The sequence below is a fragment of the Lemur catta genome, chromosome 8 (assembly GCF_020740605.2).
Source record: "Lemur catta isolate mLemCat1 chromosome 8, mLemCat1.pri, whole genome shotgun sequence".
Classification (NCBI taxonomy): Eukaryota; Metazoa; Chordata; class Mammalia; order Primates; family Lemuridae; genus Lemur; species Lemur catta.
The window spans coordinates 10,349,833-10,365,444 of record NC_059135.1 but is presented as its reverse complement, the minus strand read 5'-3'; the positions used below and the strand labels follow the sequence as shown (position 1 = coordinate 10,365,444).

Below are 15,612 nucleotides of genomic sequence, written 5' to 3'. Positions count from 1 at the left end.
TTATCAGACTTACCAAAATTAATAATTGCTAAATATCATCTAACTCAATTCTTCCACTTATTTCTCCCAATTATCCCTAATAAAGTTCACATAATGCTCTTAGTTGAAACATGTCTTTGTTCTCTTAATCTAGAACAGTTCCCTCGCTCAACCCATCCCACTGTTTTTTGGGCTTTTTTGTTTGTTTGTTTTTAAGAGATGAGGGTCTCCCTCCATCACCCAGGCTGGGGAGTGCATTAGTGTAAACATAGATCACTATAGCCTTGAACTCCTGGGCTCAAGCAATCCTCCTGTCTCAACCTCCTGAGTAGCTGGGACTATAGGCCTGTGCCACCATGCCCAGCTAATCTTTTCTCTTATTTTTTGTAGAGAAGGGATCTTGAACTCCTAGACTCAAGCAGTTCTCCCACCTTGGCCTTCCAAAGTTCTGGGATTACAGGCCCACCTTTTTTTTTCTTTTTTCTTTCTTTTTTCTTTTTTTTTTTTTTGATTGAAAACAGGGCCATTCTTTGTTTGCTGTACCACCTTTGGGATTTGTCTGTTTCCAGCTGGGAAATAGGTCTAAAGACTTAATTACATTCAAGTTATATATTTCTTCTTTTTTCTTCTTTTTAAGTATAAAGAAATACAAAACGAAGCTCCATACTTGGATTTCCAGGATGACTTCTGTTCCTCATCCTCCTTCCTTCATCCTCCCCATCTCCTTTTTCCCTCTCTCCACACACACAAGAATATAGAGGTAGAAAATTCAAATAGCACAGAATGGAAAGATACAAAACTAATTGAAAACTTCTCTCCGCCTGTGCCCAAAGTCAATTTCCTTTCTGAATGAAAGTGTTATGCATTTACAACATGCTTTCCCTGTGAAAGGTTGGTGGTGGTCTTTTTTTTTTTTTAATCACCTCAACTTTGTTGACTTTGAAAACAACTTTTTGGACTAAAAGAACTCATACAGCTTTCTAGATATGTTCCATTATTGAACTTCTGGAAGAGTGTATTTGAAATTTAATTCTTAAATTATTCAAACTACTGGTACTTCCATTTTATTCCCATTAAACTACACAATTCGACTTTGCTTAGAGACTCCACACAGACAGCCAAGGAAACCAATGATGATCTGACTGAGCCCAAACAGGACCTCAAGGATTCCAACAAGCAATAGACCTAAAAATACTGAGAAGTGAATAATTATATGTTGGGTCACGGTGTCGCTGCTGGTGGGGTTATTGAGACTGCTAAGAACTTGAGTAACACAGGAGTTATTGAGATACCACTCCAGATCGAAGGATTCTTGATGAATGGCACTGGAAAACAGGAGAAAAGATAAAAATAAGGTATTCAGGTGTGTCACTGAACAAAGGAATGCAGCATTGTGCCCAGGAAGGAACTAGTAAGACAGAATGCATTTTTGAAATACTGTGCCCAGAAACTATCGCTAAGACAGGGTTTCTAAGCATGTGTCCGTACACCCTCATAGCGATAAAACTTGTATTCATTACATATCCCATTATTTAACAAGCATTTCTATAGTACATCTACTCTTAGGATGAACCATATGAAATTGCTGTTATTATATGTCATAAAGGATTGGATATCAATAGTTCTGTGTGGCTGGGCCTGTTTATGCAGGCACTCTTCTATTGGCTAAAGATACGGAAACAAAATAGAGGATCCCCCTCGACTCCTTTAAAGGAGCTCAGTTCCTACTGTAGAACTGCAGAACTGCAGTGTTGCATCTACTCTAAAACCACCCTTTGCTCACAGAAGACATTTTAAATCCGTCTGCTTAAAGTGATTTGTGCCTGTTCTAACAGGGCTATGGAAAATGAGAAACTTTCAGCCCTAACACATCTATCTCAAGATGATTTTTCTTTAGTTTATTACAGAGTAAGGATGAAGTGTTCTTAGGGAGTTTGCACTTCTGAATACCAATAGCTGACGTTCAACATAGGAGAAAACAACAGTATTTTCAGCACATGGACTATGCGTCTGCTTTGTGAAGTTTGCAGCAAGCACAGGATCACTCTGTTGTAACTGTTTGCTGGCATAGTCCATCTCCCCAACTAGACTGGGAATTTTCTGAGCGCCCAGTACATTATGGGCTATTGTCTTTCCTGAGGATCGAATGTGTATAGCATCTGTGGTAGAAATCTCTAATCTACTTCAAATCTATTAGCAGGGGGAATTTCTTTGGGTTTTGATTCAAAACAACTGTGCTATGCAAATTTTGAGAGACTTTTTTAATGTAGCAAGGTAAGGGAAAGGGGAGAAACAATTTTTTATGTAATGACAAAAGTAAATTCTGCTTATTTACCAACTGGACAGCTATACCGATAGCTGATGCATTGGATTGTTTTTCTTCCAGTTTTTACAAACTGTGCCTAGATTTAGTCGCAGAAGTATCTTAAAAGATGAAAATGAGCCATTTACATGTAACTCTTCAGTATTATTTATTACATGACTTAAAATGTTGATTCATTCCCGTGCCTACAGTAAGGTCAGTGTGAATCTATTAGCTGCTTTATTTCATTTAGGGCCTACAGGGAAGGCTCTACATTTTATTTATTGTGTTTTTATTAAATTTAAAAAATTATACATGTAATATGTGCTCATGGTTTACAAATTTAATTAATTCAAAAGTATAGAAAGTAAATGTTTCCTTCACTCCCCCAGGGAATCCCCCCTTACCATTCTTAAAGAATGAAAGTTAAGTTCCTGTTGTATATTTCCAGAAATTTTTTTACATACATACACGTATGTAACCATAGATTTTTCAAAAGACAGGCATAAGCCATTTGAGATCAACTAGTCCTTTTAGACAAGACCATACCCAGGGCATTCTAAAAGCAGCGATTCTTCCATTTCTGTATGAGATTAAGATTATGCAAATTGGATTAATGTGCTAAATCCCTAAGAATCTGTTTGTCCCAGTAGTTGCATCAAAAGAAAAACGAGGCATTGTTTCAGCACTGTGCTATTCTCGTCTAACTAGCTGCATCTCTGTAAGATGGTAAGACAGTGAAAATCAGGTTACTTACCTTAAGTTTTTGAATGAAAATTCACAGTTGACAGTACTGTTGCGTTTAGAGTTACACACAAGAGGACCTTCTAAGAGAGCCTGGAAAGACACCCAAATGCAATACACAGCACCAAGGACTGTGATTACATTGAAGAACGATGAAAGAAACATCTGAAAAATAAAATAGAGCCATGTGCACATTGTTATTGCCTGTTCTTGGTCTGTTGCAAGTTTCACCAGCATATGCCGTCTTTTTACATCAACTGCTGCCGTTCTCCAGTCACCCCAGAGTCCTAGATCATAATAAGATCACAGTTTGATTAAGTGTGAATTATAAAAGAAGGCAGAGGGCCAAGTCTGCCATGTGATCACACTCACTAAAAGCTGGACGAGCTTGCCACTGACTGAAAAATCTCAACTTTCATATCCTGAGCGTTGTTCATTTCATCTAGTTTCTCCTCCATATTTTGTGTACTTCCTACTTGAAAGAACCTTGACTAGATCTTAACCACCCACATTTTGATGTCTGGTTTCTTGGCTCCCAAATCTTTAGTCTAAATTTGGCCCTGATGCTCTAAGTGTCTGGCGGCCGGTACCCTGCCGTGCCAGTCAACGGTACCCTGCCGTGCCAGTCAACAGAGCAGAGCCAGAGCAGGACTTCCCGACCTCAGCACAACTGGCGTGGGGGTATCTCACTCTCGGGCCTGTTCTTGTGCGGGATGTTCAGCAGCATCCCTGGTCTCTACCCACTGGATGCCAATAGCACCGCTCCCCCACTCCCAGCCCAGTGGTGACAATATTGCCCCCAGACATTGCCAAATATCCCTTTGGGGCCAGGGCAGGTGGCCAAAATCACCCCCAGTTGAGAACCACTGTGTTCAAAAGTCAGTGCTCATGTTTTTCCAAAAGTAAGTTCTTATGTTGCTTCAGCGACATTGTTAATCAATGATGATTCTGATTACTGTAAAGTCAGTAGACATGAAGTGAGGGGATACTTCTTTTCCTTTGGTAGAATAGTACTGCAGCTCCCAGAGGATGTGTGTGTGGTGTTCTCCAGACCTACCTTTGTGGTAGGCAGAATAAAGTGGCTGCCTATATAGTTGTGTTCAGGGACATTGTGCTTCACATGTGTTATCTCATTTAATTCTTTCAATAACTCTGAGAGACAGATACTATTATTATTTCCATTTTATGAATGAGAAAACTGCATTTCTTGGTTTGACAAACTTGTCAGGATCTTACAGCTGGGAAAGACTGGTACTCAGGTTTTAATCTCTGCACTACATACACTTCGTCCAGCTGAAAGCACAGAATGATGGGTTTGGAGTCTAATTCAAAGCCCGATTCTTCCACACTGCTGTCACCTATGCAAGGGACTTCAATGTACTCATCAGGAGGTGCCACTATGTTTATTTTTTGATCATCTATTATTTCTGACTTCTCATCACTACAAAGGAGTCTGGCTGCAGAAAGTGATATGAGCATCTGTATTTCCTATAGAGTGGGGATTCATTTAAATGATTCAGCAAAACCATTGTGCATTCAGGAACAAAATCAAGAACTGGAAAAGGGGGAAGAAGCAAGGAACCGTTAAAACAGGGAAGGAGCCTTGGGTGACCCCTTTCTCTCCCTCCCAAGATTTAGCCTTTGTCACTTTTATGATGCTTCAGTCTTACCTAGACTTCGAAGACACCAGGTAGGACTTAAACACACATGGCTGCCAACAAGGGAGAAAAGTTGCTAAGAACTTTTTTATGACATTTAATCAATATAAACTGGCCATTCTGATTAAATAACCAGCGCGGGACCCCCTTGGCACTCCAGGAGCTCCTGTAGCTCCCCAGCATGTAATAATCTGTAATTTTGCTGAAGCAGGACTTTAGATTATTTTCAAGGTGGATATGGGGGAGCAAAACCTCCTAGTGAGGTAAGCCCAGCACGAACGTGGCTTGGTTCTTCCTCCTCGGTGTGTCCTCAAAGGAGAGAGAACACCTAAGTGATCATTGAAGAGAAATATGAAAAGAATATGTGCAGGAAATAAAAAAGATCCTTAAATATGATTTGAGGGAAAAGCCTATATAAGTGTTTTGATATTTTTGAGTTAAGGGATTTAGAAATATCTCAGGATGTCTCCCTCTCTCTCTCTCTAACAATATAAAAGAGATCCAAGTCAAATTCCAAATTATTACAGTTTATAGAGAAAAATGACAGGGAGAGGAGATGGAAAACTAATATTTATTGAATACCTAAAATGTGTCAAGAACAAAGATAAGCTAGAAATAATTAATTATTTTAATCCTAGATTAAATAGATCAAATGTCAGAAAAAAAGGAAATTTAAAAAAATATAACTGTTACGGATATAAATATCTATTCTCTTTAAAACAGTGGTCCCGACACCTGGCAACGCATTAGAATCACCCTGGGTGCTTTTGGAAAATACTGATGCAGAATCTCTGGGGGCCACCATGGCACTGGTATTTTCTAAACCTCCCCAGATGATTCTAATGTTCCCATGTGTCTGAGAACCCTTGCTTTAAAACCTCAGGCTCAGTCAGGCGTGTTTACTGTGCTTGTTAGGGATCTACCCCTTCCTTAAAGAGTTCTGAGAGCCCACACTGTTACTTAATAGCAAAGTTCATGGTATAAAGAGTGTAAAGACTGTAAATTTTGGAGTTTGGTGGACTTGCATAGAAATCCACCCTGAACGCGCCTGATCTCGTCAGAAATCCACGTGCTGACTGTGCCACACTGGCAAAGTACTCACTGTCTCTGAGCATCAGTTTCTTGGTCAATAAAACATAGATCTCACTCTTTCCCACCTAAGGGTTTTGAGAGAATTAAATGAGATAGCTTATATGAAAGTGTTCTGAGCAGAGTGACACTTAGGTTAACGAATATACATTTACTTATAATTTAGTTACAACTTCATGCATAGTAGGTAGGTATTAAATGTTTGAAAAAAAATAACTGGCATCTCCTTTAACTAGATAAGGGCAATTATTCCAATCCTAGCAAACCAGTCTTTTCATATGCATGAGAGAACAGAGAATACGTTTTCCCTAAATGTTTTATACACACCACAAAACTAACAAGTATTTGAGTACTGTGAAATGGATTACAGCTCTGGATGTGACTAGTAAATCTTTCTTTCTAAACCTTTCGATCGTGAACTGAAGATTGAGGCAAGGACTGCAGGCTAGCTCCCAAGCTACATTTTTAGATCACTATAGTAGGAACCAACAACGCTACATTTTTATGGGAAAAAGAAATCCCTTCTCACTTTCCCTTGTTACCATATAATCATCCTAAATAGCATGTTTCTGAGACTGTGGCCTGCCAGTGGAGCCCCATTGTGACTTGGCAGATGACTCAGGGTGGCTTTGCAGAGATGTCAATAAGTATTTCTGCACTTAGGCTTCCAAGCCAGTCGCTCCGTACTCACCCCGACTCTGTTGTTGCAGCATGCTCTTTTTGTCGCTGCCAAGGACATTATCGTTGCTGGAATGACCTGGAAATTACATCAACAGGAAAGATGAGTATTATTACTTCTCATCAGACGAAGGAGCAGTAATCTCTGCCTTCCATTTACCACCAGTTGTGGGAAATCAAGGCTCAAGAGAACAAAAGGGAAATTTGGCAATATCCTTAGTCTTCCGAACTTTGTGATCCCAGTCTCAACTGTAAAGATTAAAGGGTGCAGGGGGGAATTCAAGCCGGCAGTTTTAAAGTCTTCCATCTACATTCTTAGTTTACTCCGAGTCATCCGCAGAGACACTTGGATTTTAAATAGATTAGGATGACTTATTTATGCATGATTTTGGAAAAAAAAGTTTCTGAAAGAATTGATTACATCATCCAAAGTTCACTTTTTTTTTGTTTTTATTACTACAACCTACAGCCACTTATCCAGTTTCCCGTAAATTGTATGAATTAGTCTGGCAAACTTCCAGAAAGAAATTGATGGCTTTGTTTGCCTGGCAGTTGGGAACATCACCATGCCCTCCCCCTCACATAACTCTTCTCCCAGCGTCCCTGTCACCTCGCTGGTTTCCCCAGCCTTATATCTGAGAACTGTTTTTGGTTCCACATTCACCTTTTTGCCCCTGTGTCCATGTATGTGATGGCCTCACTTGGCACTGACGTGCAGCAATCTTGTGTAGACTGCACTCCGTGTTAAGGGAATGCACACTGCTGAGGAAGGCTGTAAGAAACTACTCCACATTCTCAGGCCTTGGGTTTCAACAGCTATGACTAGAAATTCTTCCTGGAGGGAGTTTTTTGTCATTGAAGGGTGGAATATAAATTACTTTTTGCCACTTGAAAAATTTTAGCCATAAGTGTTTTTGCCATCTCAGCACAGCTGTCCTCGAGTCATTTTCTCTCTCCTTCTGCTCCCGTTTCCTAACACTTTACTGAGCTCTAACCACATGCGAGGCGCTGTCACAGGTGCTGTACGTGCTCTAGTTTATTCTATCCTCATAACAATCCTATGAAGTGGGTGCTACTATTACCCCCATTTTACCCGTGAGAAAACCAAGGCACAGAAATTCTGAGTAACTTGCGAGAGAGGGAGAGTTGTGATTCAAAGCTTGGCATTCGGGCTCCAGACCCCAGACTCTTAGCCACTATTCCACGCTGGCTCGATTGTTACAATTCTCCGCTGTTCCTGTCTAGAGTTTGTTCATTCTCATCCCCAACCACCTCCCATGGGCATGTCATTGTTCTCCCAACTGCTCCTTCTCTGATCCATTTTTCCTTGGCCACATCTACTTTGTTCTTTCAGGACAGGTTTAAGGTTTACACCTCTTACAAGGCAGCTTTCCTAACAAACTTCACCCCATCTGAACAGGTGCTGCCCCCATGTCACTTTGTATTGTTATCAAGCTTTGCTTACACATTTCCTTGAACGCCAACACCCTTATAGTTTAGAGGCCACATATATGGCTGCCCAGCAACCCCAGGACATAACTGAAAGCCCAGAAGAAAAAGGAAAGGAAAGACTGGGCATGGTGGCTCATGCCTGTAATCCCAGCACTTTGAGAGGCCGAGGTGGGAGGATCACATGAGCCTAGGAGTTCGAGACCAGCCTGGGCAACATAGCAAGACCCTGTCTGTACAAAATTAGCCAGGCATGGTGGTGCGTGACTATAGTCCTAGCTACTTGGGAGGCTGAGACAGGAGGATTGCTTGACCCCAGGAGTTCGAGGTAACAGTGAGCTATGATTGTACCACTGTGCTCCAGGTTGGTAGCAGAGTGTGAACCTATCTCTAAAAAACAAAAGGGAAAAGAAATCTTAGCCCCCAAATAGGTGTTAGCATTCATGCACTAAGCCTCTTTTGTTGTAAGCTATACTGGCCTTCTGAGCTTACAAAACAAATCATTTAGAACAACAACTGGCAAACTATGGCCCACCACCTCTCTTTCTGTAAACAAAGTTTTATTGGAACACACCCATGCCCCTTCATTTCAATATTGTCTTTGGCTACTTTTTGCACACCAAGAGTAGAGTTGAATAGTTGTTGAAGAGACTGGCTTGCAAAGCCTCAAATATTCATTATTTGTCTCTTTACAGAAAAAGTTTGCCAACCCCTGATTTAGAAAATTCATGAATCTTTTAAAAGAAAGTAGACCAACATTATATAATGACTTAAATGGATAAATCACTCCATTTTCCTTATTGGTGTAAATTAACTCTGCTAACTTTCTTGAAGATTAGTTTATTTCAGAGATGCTAAATATTTACTTTCTTGATTCCCTTGCAAAAGGGTTTCTATAAAGTAGCAATAATTTACAGTGTATGAATCACCACTGAGTTGACTTTACGGTATGTTAACACATCTTTGTTACACCCATTATGGGTAATTTGATAACTCACTGCATTTCAACCATTTTGCCCCTTCGGAACTTTAGAAATTGGAGAGGCTTTTTATTGGGATGGACCCTAAAATGTGAAAGAGAGAGAGAGAGAGTGTGTGTGTGTATGTGACTGAATTATAAATCTTCCAGATCATCTCCTGCCAAAATGAGTAAGTATGAGAATACTCTTTCTCTTTAATTCCTAAACATAGTTGAATGCCTAAGTGTTTTTGTAAACTTAGAAGTCTTATTGGTCTTTTGTTTTTATAAGAAAAAGAAGTATTTTTCATTTTTCCTTACAGAAACCCATACTTTTATAAAGTTTTCAGATTAAGTTATAAGATTTTACAAATGAAGTAAAGAAAAACTTTAGACCATTAAAAATTCTGTAATAAAATTTGGACATTTGGGAGTTCTCTAAGTACTTAAACATAAGGCACAAAGCCGTATCTCATCACAAATATAAAAACTGTATTTTGCAAATGTTTCTCACGTATAATATCTTCTAATCTGTTTAACTTTCAATAATTTGTTCTCTATTGATACTTCAATAATTGACCTTGATTGGCTACTCTTATATAATAAGTGAACTCAATGAATTAACATGATTATGATGAGGCTTACAATTAACTTCATAGAAAATAAAATGTCCTTTCTGTTTATAGTTTTCAAGGAAAAAATTTGAGGCTTTTTTAAATACTCAATCAAATAACAATCTGTATTGATTTTTCCATTTAGCAGGTAATAGATTAAAGATAACTACGTATGTAACATTTTTACTCTGAGTCATGGTTTCAAAAGATGAAAAGGTTCACGAACTCTGGGGTAAGTTACAAACCATAAAATGATGATATTTCATGAAGTAATCAATAATGAATTCCATAGTTTGTATTATTAGCGCCTTCCTGCTAATAATTGTTTTTGAACAATACTAATTTGAAATGCTACAGCAAGTTTGGAAAGATTTCAGGTTATGTCTGAAGTGCTCATCACAGGCAGTGATTTCTTCTCTATTTGCAAGTGTATTGAGAGTTCAATATTTTAAACTTGTCAGTATTTTGACGGACATTGAAAAGGACATAATTCCCTTTGGAAAAGGTATGCTCCCACGTTCTCTATACAGCTGAGGATCATGAAAATACACTTGTATTCTGAGCCCTCCTGCCACCCACTCATTTGCTTGTGGGCATTGTGTAGAGTTTGAGGCTTTATCTTTAAATTATATATTGAACTTTTCAAAAGCTGTTTGATGCTTTAATGACATTCTGTCATACTGAGTGATAGAGAGCCTGGCATTGATACGTTTCATTATTTACTGAGGGCGATTAAGTAAATTTAGCTGCGGAACAAGGAAGTCCAGATTACCTGACACCATTTCACAGGTTTATATAACCTTTCTATGTATGATTCAGTTTCCTGGTCACTTAACTTTATGAATTAAATTATGGATTGCATTTTCCACCTCTGGCAGCCTGAGACAGGTGTTAAGGACTATGGTACTAACACTGGTGGGAAAACAGAGCTTTGGAGTCAGATAAATCTGAAATTGGGTTTCTCGCCCACTATGGGACCTTGTTAACATTCCTAGTCTTCTGTTTGTTGGTCTGTAGTTGGCACTTTGCAGGTGGTCAGTAAGCGGAAGATTTTGCCCTTTTGTCTGTCTCTGTGTCTTTGTCTCTTCTCTCCCTCCACCAAGACTTCCACCTCCCTAAAAATGAAGACTGCAAGGGATGTAGGCGTGTGCCATCACCACCTCAGGCTCCTTTAATGCTAGTACAAAAAAATGTTTTTTAATTCTCGTGGGGTTTGGGGCAGAATGAATTTATATCTAAAGCTACATGAGTTATTCTAAGTGGATTGTCCTAAGTCAGGAACTTTTAAGAGCTTCATGGAAATTGCCATCATTCAGTTCTGCTCAGCCAGCTGCCTCGTGCTTCTGACATTAGCGCATGCAAAGCAGACTTAACGCTGCTCAAGGAGAGAAGCCGTCTACAGGGCAGCAAACAGACACGAGGATTTGCAGTTGCTTCCTTATTGAGCAATGGGTTTTTTTCTCTTTTAGCCTGGAAGAGAACTTTCATGGCGGTTTGAGGAAATAGCTCAAAACTTTCCTTTAATTAGCTCTTTCTTCGTGAAGCAGGTGAAGACGTTGCTTGTGATGGTAAAGGAAACAAAGCCATCACCTTTGGAGGATGCTTCCTAAAATGACTTTCTTATGTCAGAGTGGTCTCAAGTTCAGTGTACCAGCTAAAGGACACAGTCCTATCTGGAGTTCAATACATAATGGCCTAACAGTGTTTCTGTATAAGTCTGGGGATAAGACCAGCAGCAGCAACTGATCATCATTAAGAATTCATGACTCAAGTATAAAGACTGTGTCCTGAGTTTTTTCTTTTCCTTCCTTCCTTCTTTCTTTCTTTCTCTGTCTTTCTTTCTCTGTTTCTTTCTCTCTTTCTTTCATCATCATTAAGAATTGGTGATTCAAGTAAAAATTATGTCCTGAGTTTCTTTTTGCTTTTCTTGCTCTATTGCCTGGCTGGAATGCAGTGCACTGTTACCTCGAAATCTTGGGCGCAAGTGATCCTCCTGCCTCAGCCTCCAGAGTAGCTAGGACTATAGACATGCACCACCACACCTGGCTAATTTTTTGTAGAGACAGAGTCTCACTGTCTTGCCCAGTCTGATCTTAAACTCTTAGGCTCAACTGATCCTCACACCTCTGCCTCCCAAAGTGCTGGGATTACAGGCATGAGCTACTGCACTCGGCCTTGGATTTCTTTAAAAGTCGCCTCCATGTTTCCTTATCTCTAAAACACTGGTAATATTGGTCTTTGTAGCTGTCACACAAACACACACACACACAGAGACACACACACTCATTTCTCTGGCACTGACTAGACCCCTAGTGGTATAATAGACAAAAAGAAGTCTCCTGGATGCTGAGTTTTCAATGAACTTCAAGATCCACATCACTATTTTAAGAACATGGAAACAAAACCACAGGATAAATGCTTTGTTCATGATAATATGTTGAAAACAGAAGCATAGCTGAAATCTTCTGCCAGATCTGAAAACAGTATTCCACTCTACAAGTGGTCCTACCGAGGCCTACTACAGAATTCCCAGGAGAAGTTCTGTAAATAACTGTTACAAGTGCCTCAGGTGGTTCGTGATCAGTTACATTCGGGAGTTCCCACACGGCACTGCTCTGCTGCAGATTTCAACAAAGGCAGACCGATTAGTCATCATCAAACAATTAAACAAGCTCAGTGATGTTCTAGATCTAGGATCTATGTAATAGCTGAATCAAAAAGGCCTTGAGGCCGGAGACCCAGGATTTCAAGTCCCTACCTCTTAGGGAACTCCCTTCAGCCACAGGCCACGCAACATTCGTGCCTCACAGCTATCACCCGGGATATTCATGGAGCACGGGCAGGTTTCTTCTCATTCCTGTTGCTCAACTTCCCACTCCTGTTGCATCCCGTGTAAATACTTAGAGACTGGTGTGGAGCAAAGTCAAGTCGAGGGAATGAATTCAGAAGGTCCCCAGTGCTAACTATAAAGCTTAGAAGAGCAGGCTATATGGGAAGAAATGGGAGAGGTAATAACCCAACCAACTTTTGTCAATTTAGTATTTTTTTGCCCAAGCTCCCTAGCCTGTACCACATAATTTAATTTGCCACTCTTCACTGATGACCAATATAAATTAATACATCATCCCTGCTCCTAATTGTATCCTAAACCAAGATGTAACTAACTGCAAGGCTGCAAGACAGCCTTTAGGAGTTTGGTGAAGTAGTCAGGCCCTTCTCCAAACCAAGTCAAATAAATATTACTCACCATCAAACCTGCTCCTATAATTCCTGGGAACCACCACTCAAAGCAAGAGATGGGATTTTGGGGAAACTGGTCTTCCTCAACTAAGCTGAAAATCAGAGGCGCCGCATTGAGAGCTACTCCCAAGATCAGGAGGATCAGCAGGGAGACCCCGTTGCAAGATGTCCATCCCTCGCAGCAGGTCATGGCCTCCCGGTCCAGGTAGGAACCCCGTCAGTGTGATTGTGACTGCGTGGCACTGTCTCGCCTTTTATCCCAACCTTCTGGTTAAAGTTCAGCAGTTATAAAAATGAATTGTGGAAAGCAGTTCAGAGTCCAATAGGGCAGGACATTATTATGACGACTATGCTAGGAACTAAGAGTAAGTTTCTATTATAACAGGAGGAAGAAAGGAAGGCGGAAAAATCTCTGTGGTTTCTGTGAGATAAATTTACACATGAAAATGGGCAGATGAAAAAAAGATGGGTTTAAAATGAGCTCTTCTAACATGCTCCTTTACTGGTATGCCTTATGAAAAGTAAAAACAAGAATATTCAGTTAACAGAAACAATTTTTTCCTGTTTTATTTATATTATTATCAGCTATGGAAGTTTCTTATTTTAAAATTGTTTAACAAGAAAACGAACATGTATGAGATTGGGAGAAAGTATTTTCTCTGCTGCAAATGTCCTAGTCAAAATATTAGGGTTCACTTTCATGATGCATGTTCACATGCACACAATACAAATTTTTTGATGTCATATTATTTTGGTCTTGTAAACTAATCCATTTGGAGAGAGCCCACCTAAGACGTGTGGGAGGTTTGACTAATACTGCCAGACTGAAAGGTAGCAATAGGAGAGAGATGGGAGGGGAGATTGCCATATCTTATTTTATTCAAACCTTCAACACTCACTTGGCCATGTACAGTACTTTCCATTTCTAGACTGTGGTTCCATATTATCTCTCTCCTGGTTTTTGAACTCTTCAAGAGAAGACTTTATCAGCTTGGATAGGCTTTAAAATACAAAGCTCTTGCTTAAGCTTGCTGGCCATCATGATTGACAAAGGGGTTCTGCTCAAGGTAGCATCTCAATCCAGGCTTCCGCGATTGTAGAGGCAGGGTACAAAAATGCAGTGAGCCAGGCTTCCCCAGGGCTTTTTACTTCTTGATTTCTACCCTGTGAAGAGTGACTGCAGGTCCTATGTTTGTTTTCTGTGACATGTCTGCATATTCTTTTAATAAATTATCCCTTTATACTCCTTTTAGTGGATTTCTATTTTTCTGTAACCAAAAGAGCTAAAACCAAAAGTTACTAAAATGGAGGATAGAAAAGTACATGAATAACTACTCACATGGCATGTCAAAACAGCAAAAGCTTAGGAGTTCAGGAAAAGAAAGGATTCTTTCAAGATGAGCTGGGGATCAGGATTCCTCTCAGCTTTGGAGGATGGCTGGCATTTCACATAAAAAGGTGTTGGAAAGGGCATTTATTGTACCAGGGTCAGCCAGTTGCAGACAATCAAAATTCTAGCTATGTTACGTGGGAAGAGATGTAATTGGGGAACCATGTGTACAAAATTACCGGAAAGGCTAGAAGTGCAGGCTCTAGGCTCATCTGCAGAAATGCTTCCCAGGACATGACATGACTGCTTTACTGCCCAGGGGGCGCTGCTGTCCCTAGAAAGTCAAGGTAGTCAGAAAGGCAGGGAAATCAGGAAACCATCTCTGGAAGGATTCATTCAAGCACACACTGTACAGCTATAGTCCAGGAAACCACTGCCACCGTTGTGGTCATCACCCCTCCACCCCCTCCAGGCTGGTGACTAGATGCTAGAACACTGAATTTGACCGCTGCTGCCGCTGCAACTGGTTCTTAACTTCCATGAAATGAACATCTGGACCCACGAACACTGGTTGCTGCAGAAAACTAGCACTCGCCCCCCATTCTCCTTGTCAGCAGCAACAGACCGAAGTTGCAAGAAGATACACTTTACCTCATTTCTGTCTTCCATACTCGTTGAGCGTTGATCTAATTGTTGCAATATCCACACCCCAGATGCAGAAGACTCTGGGAAATGTAGTTTCTAATCATCCCAGCCTTTGCTGTATAGAAATACTAGAGGGATATTTAAATGGATATTGAGCAAGACAGTTCATTATAGCCATGATAGCGATCCCATTTGAATTGTATGGGGAAAACTTTCTCCTGAATATCTATGGTTGTCATATACCAGATCCTTTTTAAAAGAATCTAAATGTTTGTACTCGTGACTCTAGAGCGACATATAGCATTTAAAAAGCAAGTCAAAACTACCTTGTTAATTCACATGAGAACAGTGTAAGGTATTAGAAAAATTTATATTCTTTAAAGAATGATATGCCTCAGGGACCTGTTTAACTACCCCAGGAGAAATTCAAGTGATAGGAATGAGTATTAAATATCCACCTAAGCTGCCTCAGGGCATCCCCTTCTAAATACACTCCAGCCAAATCAGTTGAAAGCTTTATTAGAAGAACGTAGGCGTTATACGGTACACACAGCTAACTATCCATGAAAAATTTATGATTTTCCCTTTCATATTAGGTTGTTGCTGGGAAGTGTTGGCCTAATCATGGACTAGGTTGCCCAGCTTCTCCTCCGCCACATCTGGGTAGGACCATGTGATTACTTCTAACCAATGGGAAGAGAAGGGAAGTCAGCTGTGTCAGTTTCAAGCCAAAGCACTTAAGAAATGATGGGCTTTGTCTTCTCTCTTCTTTTCCACCTATAGAGTGGATACAATTAATCAATCTTAGAGGACGTGTCTTGAAAACATCAGCACTTTCTTCCACCTAGATCCCTGAATGACTGAGTGGAAAACGGCTTCCCCAACCCTCATCCCTTTCTTCCCACCTAGGACTGTTAGGATTGTTG

General features: G+C 40.2%; 1 protein-coding gene across 1 annotated transcript; it reads right to left on the bottom strand.

Moving 5' to 3' along the window:
• Positions 1–446: 446 nt before the first annotated feature.
• Positions 447–12,946, bottom strand: TM4SF20 (transmembrane 4 L six family member 20). The gene is made up of 4 exons (XM_045558791.1): positions 12,719–12,946; positions 6,464–6,529; positions 3,039–3,190; positions 447–1,304 (listed from the first exon to the last, which is right to left on the bottom strand). The coding sequence occupies exons 1-4, from the start codon at positions 12,899–12,901 to the stop codon at positions 1,058–1,060; spliced, it is 648 nt and encodes a 215-aa protein (XP_045414747.1). The 5' UTR covers positions 12,902–12,946; the 3' UTR covers positions 447–1,057.
• Positions 12,947–15,612: the final 2,666 nt, after the last annotated feature.

Coding starts and splice junctions, on each gene's coding strand:
- TM4SF20 (XM_045558791.1), bottom strand. CDS start 12,901: ATGACCTGCTGCGAGGGATGGACATCTTGCAACGGGGTCTCCCTGCTG. Junction 6,530..12,718: donor TTATAGGAGCAGGTTTGATG/GTGAGTAATATT, acceptor TGTAATTTCCAG/GTCATTCCAGCAACGATAAT. Junction 1,305..3,038: donor TTTTCATTCAAAAACTTAAG/GTAAGTAACCTG, acceptor CCTGTTTTCCAG/TGCCATTCATCAAGAATCCT.